This window comes from Equus przewalskii, chromosome 3 (genome assembly GCF_037783145.1).
Source record: "Equus przewalskii isolate Varuska chromosome 3, EquPr2, whole genome shotgun sequence".
NCBI lineage: Eukaryota > Metazoa > Chordata > Mammalia > Perissodactyla > Equidae > Equus > Equus przewalskii.
Window position 1 is genome coordinate 90,507,644 of NC_091833.1, and position 16,337 is coordinate 90,523,980.

At 35.7% G+C, this 16,337-nt stretch overlaps 1 protein-coding gene across 12 annotated transcripts in view; it reads left to right on the forward strand.

Annotated features, from left to right (window-relative positions):
• Positions 1–16,337, forward strand: part of ARAP2 (ArfGAP with RhoGAP domain, ankyrin repeat and PH domain 2) — a 177,602-nt gene that overhangs the window by 154,997 nt on the left and 6,268 nt on the right. For all 12 annotated transcript variants that reach the window (XM_070612987.1, XM_070612992.1, XM_070612990.1 and 9 more), the window contains 4 exons: positions 5,236–5,318; positions 6,395–6,430; positions 8,368–8,431; positions 14,654–14,788. In XM_070612987.1, the coding sequence (XP_070469088.1) occupies positions 5,236–5,318; positions 6,395–6,430; positions 8,368–8,431; positions 14,654–14,788 (318 nt within the window). The remainder of the gene's footprint in view (positions 1–5,235; positions 5,319–6,394; positions 6,431–8,367; positions 8,432–14,653; positions 14,789–16,337) is intronic.

Below are 16,337 nucleotides of genomic sequence, written 5' to 3' on the forward strand. Positions count from 1 at the left end.
ACCAAATATTTTCAAATATGACAATCTATACAGTTCAGTTTTTATGATGTTTCCCCCCAAGCTCATGTGAATTTAGAAATCTGCCACAAGGAAGTCTGTTCATGGAAAATTGACTTTTTCAGATTGATTGTTTTTGTAAGTGAGAGAAGGAATCTCATATCCCTTAACAGAATATGTTCTGTTTTAAGAATATGTATCTTTTGAAAGGATCATCCTGCTCAATCTAAGATAATTCACATAAACCGGTAGACACTGATAGTTTAGAGAGCTTGTCTGAAAGACAGTGCTTTTTTTTTTGACAATTGAAATATTTTCTTTTTTCCCCAGTTTTATTGAGGTATAATTGACAAATAAAAATTGTATATGTTTACACTGCACAACATGATGTTTTGATATACGTATACATTGTGAAGTAATTACTATAATCAAGCTAATTAACATAGCCGTTACCTTACTTAGTTATCTTTTTGTGTGTGTGTGGTGAGAACACTTAAAATCTATTAGCAAATTTCATGAATACCGTGTAGTATTCACCAGTCACCATGCTGTACATTAGATCTCCAGAACTTATTCATTCTGCATAAGTGAAACGGTACCCTTTGACCAACATCTCTCCATGTCCTCCACTCCCCTGCCCCTGGTGATCACCATTCTACTCTCTGCTTCTGTGGATTTGACCTTTAGATTCTACACATAAGTGAGATCATAGAGTATTTGTCAGAAAGAGCGTGCTCTTTAAGGACGCTGAACACATTTTGTTTTATCACAGTGACCTCAGGATAGGAAATTATAGTCTAATTATGAAGTGTTTGAAAGTTGTATTTGTACATCTATCAGAATTAATGCAACTGATACTTTAGTTTGCACATTAAGGCCAACAGATGAGAGACTTAAGGTTTTCCTTTGAACGCAAACTATTATTATTTTTAGCACGTGATTTTGTTTTGCTGGTTATTTTTTCGTGTTGCTGGTCTGTCCCTTTTATTAGTGACAATCATGTCATTGGCAAGGTTAACTTTTCAGATGATTTTACAGTAAATAATCAATGGTAAAAATCTTCTAACTTATTTGAATAAAGATTTAGCTCTGGTTTTGACAGTTGCCATTTTAATATATGTGTGCTTGTATATATTTAGAAAATGATTTACTGAGAAGGGAGTAGAAATTACAAATTGGAAAGTATATTTAAAGAGACTCTGTGTTAATTAGAGATAATTTATGAATGCTCATTAACAACAAATTAGGATAATACACAGGGGAAGATATATTTTGTTTTGAGAATTTTCCGTGCACAGAAAATGTTAATTAAAATGTTTTCAGACTTGATTTACATAAAAGGTGAGAAGTTTCAAAGAATATTACCATTACACTGTTAATGGTGTGAAAAAAAGCAAATGAGTAAGGGGGGGTGGTTAAAAGTTGCATGCACTGATAAGCAAATGCCTTTTAGCCACAAGAATAATTTTTTAAGCACACTAATTTAATTGGCTTAGTTAAAAACTTTATTTTAAAATATAGTGCCTGAAGCAGTATATTACAGACTTTATAACTCTCCAGTATATTGAACTTTTTGAAGAAATTATCCAGAAAATACAGATAGCAAAAGAGAGAGTTATAATAAGCCAAGAGTAAAGTTTTCTTGCCAAATGAGATTTCTTTTTATAGAACTTTCCATTAGGATCCTTATAGTTCCTCTTTATGCATATGCAGTTTAAAGATTGAAACTAAAAAGATTTCCTTCCACTATTGCTGATCTCCTCTCAAATTACATCATTTGTGTTCTTTTGGGACAGGATATGGTATAAAGTAACGAGCTTTCATGTCAGGAGTGGCTTGAGAATGAGTTGCATTACTTAGGACTCTCAGTCTATTCCCCAAAGTACCAAAATGTAGGCAGTGCAGGACTTAGCAATGGCCTGCATGAGTGGGGACTGCGTGGTTCAGGCACAGGGCTTCTCATTCTCGAACATGCAAGCCCCATTTCCCCAAACTGCTGGAATCGCTGCCTCTCACCCTACTCTGCTGCCTCGGTTGGGACTCAAGGGGACAGCAGGCTGACTACAAGGAGGGACTTTCACCTCACTTGAAATTGATTTGACTCTGACCCAGGAGGCCAGGATTGCCTCTATTGTGTACGTTTTTAAGTTCTCCTCTCCTTAACTCTTTCCTATCTGGGATACTCACTGCCCTACAAAGCTGCCTCACTGTTCCATATTAGAGAGTTCAAATTCCTTAACATTCAGTAAAGTAGCAAGCTAAAAAATCAATACCCAAAAACCAGTCCTCTGTTGGAGTAAGAAGACAAAACATATAAACTACCAGAAAATGACCCTAATAAGAAGTTGAGGCTTGTATGAAGAAAACTACAGAACTTTACTGATAGAAATAAAGGAAATTTGTGTAAAGTCTACTAATAGTGATTTATAGGTTTGATGTAATTCTTTTCAAAATTCCAAAGGGAATTATTATTTTTTTAATTTTATTTTTTTCCTTTTTCTCCCCAAAGACCCCCGGTACATAGTTGTATATTCTTCATTGTGGGTCCTTCTAGTTGTGGCATGTGGGACGCTGCCTCACCGTGGTTTGATGAGCAGTGCCATGTCCGCGCCCAGGATTCGAACCAACGAAACACTGGGCTGCCTGCAGCAGAGCGCGCGAACTTAACCACTCGGCCACGCGGCCAGCCCCCAAAGGGAATTATTTTTAGAGCTTGGCAAAAAGGCTTTGATAATTCACCTGAGAGGGTAAACACATAAGAATGCTTGCAAACGTTTTGGGGGCATAAAAGTAAAATAATTGTGAAGTATTTCCCAACACAATATAAAGGTGTACAAGAAAACTAAAATATCTTAGATAATATGATCCTGCTATAAAAACAGAGAGCAATGGTACCATAAAGTCAGGTAAAAGACTTAATTGTATATTAGAATTTATTTTTCATCAATATGCCATCATAAATGTATATCTAAAGAAAGCTTTGTTTAATAAATAGGGCTGGGATAATTTTTCACAAAAAAATTTCAATTTAAATTCTCATCAATGTTATATATAAAATATATGTTCCAGATTGACAAAAGAATTAAAACTTTAAAAATAGCAATCCTTCAAGCTACATGGCCATGGAATTGAGTAAACAGTGAAAAAACAGAAATTTGAGTAGAATATTTCCCCTAAAAAGACAAAGCAATTTCGTATTTCATATATAAAGAACTAAAACAAACAAATAAGATATGGATAAATTGTTGACCAAATCAAAACTGAAGATCGCTAGCAAATATACAAATATGTGCTCAACTGTAAGTAAATTTATCCTGTCAGGTTAGTCAAAATTTTAATCATGTTCCTATCCTTTGACCCAGTGACTCCGTTTCTAGAAATCTGACCATAAGAAAAATAAATGTCCGAAATATGTTTTTTAAATTATTCATCATGATAATAAGAGCAAACATTGATAATAGTAGGAGTAAATTCACCATGTAAATTCCAGGCCTTATCAACGGTCTCTGCCCGTTGGTCATCAAAGCATTATTCCTGGTCTTCTGTGTGCTTACTTTTTTCTCTATATACTTTCTCTATATTCTCCTAACCAGTTTTCTATGTGGAAAACACGTTTTAATTTTGTATACATATTATCCACCTTTTACTTTTCAAATTTGCTCTCATAAAGAAAAGACTTCATAGTAATAGTTTAACTTTTATAGAACTTAGTACTGATTTGAGCTACATGTTTGCTAAATGGGTTTTTGCTCATTGTCCTGGGGCCCTGACAACTTGTCTATCTTGCCATTTCTCCGAAGCAATGTGTTCTAACTTTATAATAATTGCTGCAATTTCCTGTATGCTTACTATACTTACCTGGTCTCTATGATTCCAAGACCCTTGCTTAGCTATAAAGGCTATCTGCCTACCAGTTTGAAACAAGAGATTTCCCTGAGAATTTTTAGGTTATCAGTGTTAATAGTTATTTCTGTGGCTGTTATCTTTATAAAATCTGTTGCAGGGTATCCAAGGATAAATAATAAAATATGTTTGGTTTGATATTAAGCTTTTAAATTAGAGTGTAATGATTCAAGTGTTGCCTCTGTCAGATAACTTTCCTGATGGTCTCTGTTCAAGGATTTAACATTTTTTAAATATTAATCTCAGATAACGGCGTTGGGATGTGTATGGAGAATATGTAATTATCCAGACCAAATGTAAATTTTTTGTCTACTTTCATAAATTATTAGTGAAGGTTTTCATTAATATGGCTATTTGAGATAGTTCATTATGTCTCCATACAGGCTCATAGTCTGTTTGCCATAATTATGAACTCCAAAAAACTACAGAAAATCGTAACTCATTTGGTGGCAACACCTGACCCAGACCAAAATGAAGATATTCGTCTTAGTCAGTTTGGGCTGCTATAACAAAGTACAGTAGACTGAGTGGCTTATAAAGAAAATTTATTTCTCACACTTCTGGAAGTTGGAAGTCCAAGATCATGGTGCTCAGCTTGGTCAGGTTCTGGGGAGAGCCCTCTTTGTGCTTGTAGACTGCTGACTTCTCCCTGTATCCTCACGTGGCAGAAAGAGAGCGAGCTGGCTCTATGGCCTCTTTTAGGGGCATTAATCCCATTCATGATGGCTTGAACCTCATGACCTAATTATCTGCCAAAGGCCCCACCTCCAAATACTGTCACGTTTGACATTAGATTTCAGCATATGAATTTGAGGGGATACAAACATTCAGTCTGTAACAATATTTATAACATTTATTTATCTCACACTGTATGAAATGTCATGCATTTCAGTACAGAATTGTGAATATATTTGAACAGAGGGTGCTACCCCAGACAACACTGGTGGTGTGGTAGAGTTACATAACATATTGCACATGCATTGCATTATATTTTTAAAATATGAAAAAGTTGAAAAATTATCAATTCTGATACACATCTGGTCCCAGGTGTTTTGAATAAAGAATTATTGACCTGTGTATGTGTGTTTGTACATCCATATACACACGTGTAAACATACATATATATTTTTAAATCTATTTAATTTTAAATTTAAATCTATTTAAATTTAAAACATTGTAATCAAAACAATCTTCATTTACTAAGATCTTGGAAAAATGTTTCGTGAAATATTGGAGAAACTAAACAATTTTAAACTCAGTCATTAACACTCAAGGAAAATGTAAGGATATTTATAAAAATCTCTTAAATTTCAAATTATTTTGTTTTTCTTACAGAGTAGTAAATATGACAGAATGTTTTCTCTCAGTTCAATGAAGTTTTATCTTGGAGTGAAAAAGAAGATGAAGCCTCCCACGAGGTAAAGTTTGAGAGGGAAGGATTGTTGAAAAGAAAAAGTTAACAGGCACATATGTCCAAGGATTTAGGGACCAGTGGCATTAGTCTAACTTTTTATAAATTAAGTTTTAGACACATTCCTTAAGTTGCCACAGACATGTGGCAGGGGACCTATTGCAGACCAAGGAAACTTGCACATGGAAATATGGAGGGATGCAATTCCCACTCAGACTAACAAAGGTCAAGTTCCTGGGTGATTGCATCTCCTTCATGTAAAGTAAGAAATCCCTAGAAGGCTGTGTGTACTGGGAAACACATGGGTTTCTCCATATCCTGTCCCTTCATCAGTCACAGCATGGGGACATAAGGATGTTCCAGGGAAGTCTACATACAGGAAGTCAAATGCTGCCCTCCAGCCTCCTGATGCCTGGCTATATAATTTGCCCTTTTTGCTTTGCTGAATTGGGTAGTAAACCAGTGGCGTGTAGATGGTAAAGAGGAAATGGAGCCCTCTTATGCATTATGTTCCTCTTAATACTTGAATCATCCCAGCATTTGGTGTATACCACATTTCTTATCACAAATTACTTTGATTAGCTAATTAATGTTTGCACTAATACTTAATATTGTGCAATCTCATTTTAATGAACTGTATATAGTTTAAGATTCTGTTACTGAAAATGTCCTCACTTTTGCCTGCATGCTTAGTTTCTAAGCCAAGCACATATACTTGTGTTGCAATTGGCACATTCTTTAATTTCTCACAATATCAGTAGGTCAATATGTGTATTATCTTATTTTGGCCATTTTCCTAAACATCTGTCATTACTCCGCCAAGAGTATCTTCTGAGAGATTTCCTCCTCTGCTTCTTAACATAAAGAGACTCCTTCCCTGTCTCCCTTCAGTGAACATTTGTAGCCAAATCCCTCAACATTTATCATTCACGTCCAGATATCTATTCTATTAGGCATTCCCACTATTGAATATCACCTCCTTAACAGCTAATCCTGTTTTCAGTCTTGTAAAATTTGTCATTTTTAATTTGTCATAATTAATTTGTCATTTATTCATGTGTGTTTTTTTCCCATGTGATGCAGTTGGGGATTGACAGCATATTCTGAAAAACATCACTGGTAAGTTAACAGCTGGCAATTTTTGTATTTGATGTATTGATGATAACTTCAGTAAACAAATACTGTTATTATTTGGCAGATAGATCGACAGTCAGGAAATGTTTCACCGAAGTGAAACTAAAATCTTTTCTAAATACTCTGAGTCTAAGAAGAGGAAAATAGATTTGCTTCAGGGTTTAGGTCCCTTCCAATCCCATGTATCCTATTTGCCAATGCCTATTAAGAGAAACTACATCTGATTTCTTCCTACTTTTATATGAGTGTGGAATTCCAGCTTTTGTGGGATAAGGAGACAAAATTCAGTTTTAAATAAAGGATAAGAAGTAGCCAAAACTCAGTTAAAAAAAAAAATCTTGGTCTAAACCTGTTCTTTCCGTAAATGTACTGTTTCCATTGATGTCACTGGGATCCAGACACTCTTCCTGAAGGCTGTACTAGATGTCTCGTCCCTCGTGCGCATGTGTCTAATCCATCACTCTGCCGTACCCAATCTGCCTCAAAATTCTCTCTCTGTTCCACCCATGCCCTCTATCCTTGGGGCCGTGCCTTCATTCATTTACTTGGATTATTCCAGAAGTCCTAAGTTCTCTTCATGCCTCTGACTTTGCTTTTGTTTTCTAGTACATTCGCCTCCCAGCCACCAAAGAGACTTTCTAAAGTATGTCACGTTTCTTTCCTTCTTTAAAACTCTTCTGTGAATCCTATACCTACAGGATAAAGTACAAGAGAGTTGGCACAGCATGCCAGGCCCTTTAATATGGGGCTCCGTCAGCTTTATCTCCCACAATTTTCCCTTTTTACTTAATAATAAAACAATATTCTGTCTTTCATTCCCCATGCATTCTTTGCTGCTTCATATCTACCTGTTTGACGTATGTGGTCCCTTTCCTGAACCATCTTCTACACTATATGCTGCTCGCTCCCCTCATCATTTCCATCCTCTTCCTGCGGATCTGGCTGACTAAGCTACTATTTTTCATTCACACCGTGGCTCAAATGCCCCAAAAATCTTATCAGATAACTCTCATCTCAAATCATTATTTCTTCTTTGCATCTGCAGTATTTTGTACACAGAAGTGCATAATTAAAATGATTTGCAGAGGGAACAGTTTTCTTAGACATGGCAATGGAAAGCGAAAGTATTTTCCTGAGAATCTAATGAAGGAAGCAAAAATTTTTTACAAGTTTGGTTTTAACATTTTTTCCAAATTACTTATAATACAGGAATATAAAAAATGTAATTATGTTGAAATGTCCATTGTACCACTCTAACATCAGTTACAAAATTTTCCTCTTCCAGAAAACAACCTCCACCTCATCCCCAAGTGTGCTGTTTCTCTGTTTGCGTTTAACTTTACTCTTTTTCTCACCATGTTATAATTTATTTGTTTACATGCCTGGCTTCCCTAATAGACTATGTGAACCTTGAAGGCAAGGTCTTTGTTTTATGTAAGTTTTCAATGAAAGGTCACTGAATCAGTGTTGTCGGGCATGCAGTGGTTTTTCATTTAGTTCATTTTTCATGAGTCTTGTGAGTGTTAACATTTATAATCGTAATGATGGAGACCGTCTAAGCCTTTTTGAAAAATCTGCTCTTAAGAAAATGTGCACATACTTTTCTTCTTAGGCTCGGAGATGGTTTTACATCATGTATCTGAAAAAACAAATGACGTTGACCTTTCGGCTTTTCCAAAAATATTGCTGATCATTTTTCAGCAGTTACCAAAGCCTTTAGCTGTATTTTGTTTAACATATTTACACTATTATTTTGATATTGTATGCTTAACAGAAGCCTGAAGCAACTCGTACTGAAATACTTGCATTTTGATTACATTGAGTCATTAATCAGGAGAAGCCTAAAGAACTTTCTGATCACTTAATCACTAAATACTCTGGAGAATTCCATTGTCTTTTTAAATTGTAAACTTATTTTGCAGGCACCTGTGCTGTGATAGTTTACAAAGTCAGATGGAGTGGATGGCCAGTATCTTTATTGCCCAGGTATGATATCTTTTTCAACTATTCAGTAAAGTATAACGATCTACAGGAAATGTGGTGGTGATTTTCAAAGAATCTGAGTTTTTGTGTGTATACCTTTATTTTCTCATTCATATTTTTTAAATATTTGAGAATCCAGATTTATCCATTACTCTTTGAAAGACAATCTTCTCTCTTTGTGGAGGCTTCTTTTTGCCAGCCCTGCAGCTCCTTAGCTTAGGAGAGGTGTGTTGCTTCAAGACGGTAGTACTGTAAGAAAGAGGAGCTTGTCTAAGCTGCCATCCTACCAGGGTCCCGCATTGATCTTTGTTTAGAAAAACAAATGTGCTATTTTCCTTCTTGTCCCCTTATGGCCTCCTACTCTCCACACCTCTGCTTTTCCAGGAACAAGGGCAAGAACCTATTTCTTCAATACTTACTGTGTGCTAGATACTTCAAAAGAGTTAACTTATGTAGTCCTCGTAACAAACTGTACATGACATTGCTTATAGACGAGGGAATAAAGGTTATCAAAGGTTCCATCATTTGCTTAGGACTGAACATTTAGTGGTTTAACCCAGGGTATCAGAGGCCGCCACCTGTACTCAATTCCCCATTTAGTCTTCTCTGTAAGGAGGACTTACTCTTTTGCGGAATGGTTAAGGAGTCCCACTAATAGTATTGTTTTTCTTCCCCCAACCTTATCTAGCTGAATTCCCAGCAATGCTTCCCACAAAAGCATTGAAATTCACTGGTAACGATTAAGTTGACATTCTTTATTACTAAGGATGTACTTCCCTATTTCTCTTATAAGTGAGAAGTTAATTCACCCCAAAATCTGGTCTTTATTTGTTTTAAAAACCATTTTCTCTATTCATTTAATTTATTAACCTTTCCAGTGGTTAATAAACACTGCTCTTCTCAGCCTGACCCTGCTATTACTACCTGGGAATACATTTGCTGAAAAATACTGGTTGCTAACTTTTAGAGACTTTTCTTCTCTTTTGTGACTTTTTAAAAATTCAGATATTCAAGTCCTACTTTAAAAAAACTGCATTTGAAGTATTTTAGTAAAATTGGAACCGTAGACTTGAAAACTGGTACAGTGTTTATGGCACAACTAAATTGATATTTCTTTTCTTATAATTGAAGTCAGTAGACTCGCAGTCGGAAAGCAAGATATAAATAGCCAGGAAACAGAGGTTGCTCTCATGGCCAAGTTATTTATCCCTTCTTACCTATCCTTGGTTGTCTTGGCCCCAGAGACTCCGCCCAATTACCTTTCCTCTGTTCATTCCACTTCTTAGGATTAAGATAAACACAAAGGTCCTTTCTGATTTAAGGATTTAAAGGTTCACCTCCATAGGGAAACAGGAAAGTAGCAAATGTTAATATATATATTAAAACACACACACACACTCTCTCTCACACTAGTGAACAGTGAGGCCCCTTACAATGAATTCTTTCTGGTGCCTGGAATACTTTTCTAATATCCATCCACGTGCTCATCTCTGCCTCAAAAGTCCTGTAGATTTCAGCTTTTATGTCATGTTCTCAGAGAAACTTTCCCTAACCTTCAAACCCATAAGACCTTCATGATCTGGGAACCCTTAGCATCCTATACTATCCTATAGCATTATAGTGCTAATTAAAAAGCATGTGTGTATTTAAATTTTTCATGTCTGTCTTTCCTACTAAAACACAAACTCCATGAGAGGAGGGACTCTTGTCAGTCTTAGTAGACCCATATGTATATCTGCATCACAGAACCCAATGCCTTTTACAAACTCCATACTCAGTATTTCTAAAATTCAAAAGAGAGAACAAAATAAATAAGTAATCTGATAAAATTTCAAATAGATATTAGTGGGATAAAATAAAATAAATAATAAGCTAGGGAAAGGAAAGCCAGTGTGACTGAGGGAAGGAAGAGCACTGATTGAGAAAGGTTCTCAGGGAATGCCTTTCTGAGTACCTGACAGGTGTGCTGAGACCTGTCTGAAATGAGGGAGTGAGTCATGCATGTGTGCAGGAGGTGGGGAGAATCCAGGAATAGGGTCCAGCAAGTACAAGGTCCTGGCATGTCATATTCTTGGCTTATTCCATGAGCATCTTGAAGGTGTATGTGAGAGAGGATATAAGAGATGAGGCAGGCAGGAGACAGCTCATGTAGTCCCAGTTTAGGAGTTTGCGTGGTAAGCAAGGGAATGATATAATCAGATTTATATTATTTGTAAAAATAATAATTTTGGTTACTTTGTTGGGGCTGTACTGTAGGAATCAAAGATGGAAGCAGGAAGAACAGCTGTGTGGAAGATGGCGGCTTAGGCTAGCATGATAACAGTGGGTCTGGCAAGACATATTCAGATTCAAGAATATTTGAAGGTAGAACTAATAAGACTTGCAGATTGATTGGCTATAGCAGTTTGAGAAAAGGAGTAGAAATCAAGGAAGAGTCCTAGTTTTTTGAGCACTTGGCAAGTGTAAGCGACGTTATCAGAGATGCAGAAGAAAATTGAGAGTTCTGTTTTGGCCACCTAAAATTTGAGATGTGTATTAGACATACATATGAATATGCAGAGTAGCAGGTTGCATGCATGGATCAAAACCTCAGAAGAAGTTTGAGGCTGAAATATAAATTTGGGGGAATTCAGGATTTAGATTGTATTGAAAGCTATGGGAGGATTGGGTGAGATGAGAGAGAAGAATAGGGAAAGAGAATGAGAAAGAAAGAACGAGAATATAAAATGAGAAAGAAGGGGGGAGTATAGGAAGAGAGAGAGAGGACAAATAAGCCCTGGGACATTCCAAACTTTAAAGGTCAAACAGAAAAGAAAAAAACAGCAAAAGACATGAGAAGGGTTGAGGAAAGAAGAAAACCAGATGATGGGTATAGAGAATTCTATGAAGGAATTTGCTATACAGACAAATGAGGCTGTGTCTAGATAGAAACAAGAGGTCAGGGTAGGTTTTGGGGTTTTGATTTTTTTGTCTTGAAGATGGGAGAGTGTATACTTGGCATATATGCTGCTGGAGACAATCCAGTAATTGGAAGAAAAATTTAATAAAGGAGGGGAAAGATTATTAAGCCAGAAGAGGCCCTGAGCAGACATGAAGCAATATGAGCAAGTGCACATTTGTTCATCATTCCTGAAAAGAATCACTGTATGACAGAGTGTGGCACATTTGTTCTCAAATTACTGACTCTATATTCTGGCACACTGAGCAATTATAGATATGTTTGGAGAAAAGTTATTTGTCGTCACAACAAATACTGATTGGAAGAGAAGGGAGCCTAACGTATGGCTACAGATGCAGAGATAATGGTACATTTTATGGTGGGAAAATGAAATTATGGAATGGTTAATAATAAGTTTTAAAATTAGATCAGTGAGGTCACCACATGTGAGTCACGTAGGGATATTAGAAGTGTAGGGGCAGAGTAAAAGATGAGAAATAATCAGAGCGAGGAAGCCAGTGGCAGTGTACTAGAACGTCAGGGTAATGCTGAGTGCTCACTTGAAAGTTAAGTTTAAAGTGAGATAAATCCCCAGAGTGATCTTCTATTTTTTTTTTTCTCTATCAATTGCTAGGCACCCATAGAGTAAGTAGAATTGGGTTTAACTAGGTTTGGGGTTTTGCCAGGCAAGTGTGATGGAGGGAGAAGGAGCACAGGACCTGAAGATATTTACAAGGAGGTGCGTAGACTGATTGACCGTGAAATCTAAGCCAGGCTATGAAGGAAGTGGGAAAAAATGTGGAAAGTAGAATGGTAGTGGAGAATGGATTGAAGGTCTCAGGGAGTCTAAAGAATACTTAGAGTGAATGAAACTAAATTAAGTTAGCTGGAAAGATGAGAGATCAAGGTCAGAAAGTGAGAGCATGTTCACTGCAGCATTATTCACTGTAACCAAGGTATGGAAACAACCTAAGAGTCTGTCAACAGATGACTGGATAAAGAAAATGTGGCATATATAAACAATGGAATATTATTCAGCCTTTAAAATGAAGAAGATATGTCATTTGCGACAACATGGATGAACCTGGAGGGCATTATGCTAAATGAAATAAGCCACACATAAAAAGACAAATACTGCATGGTATCACTTATATGTGGAATCTAAAAAAAAGTGGAACTCATAGAAACAGAGAGTAGTTCCTGGGGGATAGGGGAAATAGAGAAAATTTGGTAAAAGGGTATAAACTTTCAGTTGCAAGATGAATACATTCTGAGGATCTAATGTATAACCTAGTGACTACAGTTGATAATACCATATTGTATAATTTAAATTTGCTAAGAGAGTAGAACTTGTGTTCTTACCACCCCCCTCCTCAAAAGATAAATGTGTGAGGTGATGGATGTGTTAACTTGATGGAGTTCAGAAGCCTTTTATAATGTATACATATATCAAATCATCACATTGTACACTTTAAATATCTTACAGTTTTGTCAGTTATACCTCAGTAAAGCTGTAGGGAAAGAAAATAGAAAGTGGGAGGCAGAAATGAAGATTTTGGGGTGTGATCATTGGTTATAATGAAGATTTTGGGGTGTGATCATTGGTTATAATAATGTAAGTATGATCCTCAGGTATATATGATCCATGCTGTATGACTTTTGAAGTCACTTATACATAATTATAAATGTTGTCAGAACATATTACTTAAATCTAATGATTTCTGCTATTGGGAAAAATACCTCTTGGATCAATACAGTGAGACATAATTAGCTGGTATTCACAGCATTGTATATCATCTCAGAAAAAGAAATATGTGTTTCAAAACTGCATCTGCTCTTAGGTTCCTCAAAATATCGTTGAGCACATGTTCTATACAGTAAATAAAAGTGTATGCATAATTCATAGGGTTACCTAATTTCTTCCCAGCCAGTTTTCTCCTAGCTTTACCTGTTGGGAACATCCCACTTATAATAATATCAAAATTATTTTTACCAAGTTTGGGACCTTGACATAAAAATAATATTATGAAGCCTGTAACTTTCTCTCTGAAATACTGCATAATCTACCTTTCTAGATTTGCTGACCCAAAGTAAACACTTCACTAAAATTCAATGGTTGATCTGATGTGTATACACTAAATCTAGTAATAATAGGACCTACACTGTAGGGTCGTTGAGAAATTAGATAATATATGTATATTAATAAGCACAAAGTCTAGCAGTATGCCCCACAATATAAATTAACTGTTATATAATGTGTACTACACAGTCAGTATTTGTTGAAATGAGTTCTTTGCTATAAAACACTACATTAAAATACTAATTTCAACATAAGAACAAGAACCTGTTGAGTCTTGAGGAAAAGAAAGAGTAGACATTTAGTTATATAGTTTACCAAATGGTTTTCATTTCATCATAACATCTGTAAGCTTCTCGTTTTATACTTGGTGTTCTGTATTTCTTTCATAGATTGTTATCTGAAAATCAATTCACTTTTCCCAACTTCTAAAAAGTTAATCTACCCTGAGGAGTAGAAAAATTCTTTAAAGATTTGTCTTTATATGTATATCTCAAAGATTTATCACTCAAGAGCTTATGTTTTTACCTGTGGATATTTCTTCCCGTTGCAAAATTAACTTTTCTCCAGTCATATCTATAATTGCTCAGTGGCCAGAGTATGTAGTCAATAATTTGAAAACAAATGTGCCACATTCTCTGTTGTGATTTTGTGATTACAGTGATTTTCACTATAAACCTCTGTGTACAAGGTAACATTTCTTTAGAATCCAATTTGATGAAAAAGTAACATTTTTCAAAAGGTCATAAAATAAGGCTAATTTTTCTGGTAGCCATGCCTTAGGCTCACTTCGGGCATATAAGGTCAAATTATTTTTATACTAAAGTCATCTTTGGAGGAGAGAGAAAATGAATACGTAGTTACTTTGATTACAGGGCCTAAAAATGTAGACAAATGTGTTATTTTTCTCTCACAAAGAGATTTGCCAGTTTCCTTAAATATTTTCCCCCTTTTGGTTTGATAAGTAGTACAGAAGGCATGTATTTGAAACTTAGAAATTGAACTGAGACCTCAAAGCTCGGTTCACTTAAGAATTTTACATCCTGGAGCGATGTGGCCGCCAGAGTCGTCATCATAATTACAAATGGCATTTTCATGGAAAGCAGATCATTTGATTTGGATATATGGAAGGGGAGCCAAGTGACTATATATAACATGGTGTATCACATAATAAAATCCACACCAACAGCAAGAAATTTTGTTTCCACAGCATGAAAATGACATACGGCCACCAGCTGGAAAGGAAAGAAAACGTTCTATAACGAAAAACCCGAAAATTGGAGGTTTGCCTCTAATTCCCATCCAGCATGAGAAAGATGCAGCCCAAGCCCAGAGAAATATTGAGGTAGGTTAGGATTTTATTTGTTTTATATTAATTATAGCATTTGTTTTCTTATATCTTAATGTGATTATAAGTGCATTAATTATTTCATTGGCTTCAAAAGCACAGCAATCATCACTTTGAAAAGCATGATAAAATAACATCTATCAAAAAAACATTAGTAGCCCTATGCCACACTTGAAATTTTATATTTTTTAACTTCCCTTAAATGATTAGTTTTAATAATGTCATTGACTACCCAATTAAATTTCACAATACCACTTATTTTCTTATCCCTAAAGTAGCAAGGCAATTTTAAATATATATACAGAAGTTGTGGTGGTAAAATTACAGTCTCAAATTAGTCTTACAAGTTCACTTCTAACATCCTTAGAATGAGCCCATGGCAGAATATGTCTGGAGCCATGGTAACTAGACTTTCTAGTAGTGCAATCAAATTCCACCGGTTTGGGAACTGATGGGATGTCTCAGTTAATTTAAGGAACTGCAAGATGACCCCTAAGCATCAATAAAGAAGATTTGGCATGTTTTGTGAAAGCTGCTACTTGTTTTCCTTTTCACCTTGAGGGGAGGGGGGAACATAAGCAGCATCAATCTTGACTTGAAGTTCAATCTCTTCAGGAAAGGACATAGGCTGTTTACACTCAAAACTCGTTAGACACTTTGAGACTGATGCATGTTTCAATGCCTTAATTGAGTCCCTCAAAGCGAAAAGAAAAGCATGTAAAAAATATTATTTCTTCTTAGAGTCTAGGTTTGGGATTAAGCTGTTTGAATTTCTTGCTTTCCAAACAGAAATAACTTTTGAAGAACTAAAGCCATTTTAATTTAGTGACCAGATTATTTAAAAATGTTTCTCAATGCCTGTCTTTGCTTGAACATTTGTTTATCCCACCGTAATATTCCTCTTCTCTAAAAGATAAAAGCTTTGAAAATCAGGGTTTCCTTCCTTTGTTGCCTACTCAGTGTTTCCTCACTGATGCAATCAAAGGGGAGATATAAGACTCCAAGAAATCAAGAGCTTGTCCCTCCTGCCGTTCTGCACTTAGAGGTTTTTTAGTAATAAACTGCTCTGCAGAACTGTAGAGTCCTTAGAACTTTAAGATTCTGGATTGGCTAAGAGTCACATTTCCCAGGAATACAAGGTTAAAGGACAGGTTAACAAATGAAACAAATGTAGAGAGTTAGATATGCCTTACTGGGAGCCCACCTTCTCCTGTCATTGCCTTAGGATTGATTATGGAGCAAAGCAAAACATAAATTATTAAAGTCAAAATACGTTAACCAGTATCCAGTATTGAATGGGATGATGGTTGAGTATGTAATAGATTGTTACCTAATCCCAAACCCACAATTTCAGAGACAATTCTTTTAGCCTACTTAAGATCAGAAAACTGATAAACTAAAGCTGCAAAGAAATTGTTAAAGGCCCTTAAAACAATTTCATGATACAGTAATTGCTGGAAAATTTATGAGTAAAGTAAACCAAGTTTTTTATAAATTTAGTGAATTTAGTGATGTGGCAATTCAACAAATTTGGCAAAGGATTTTT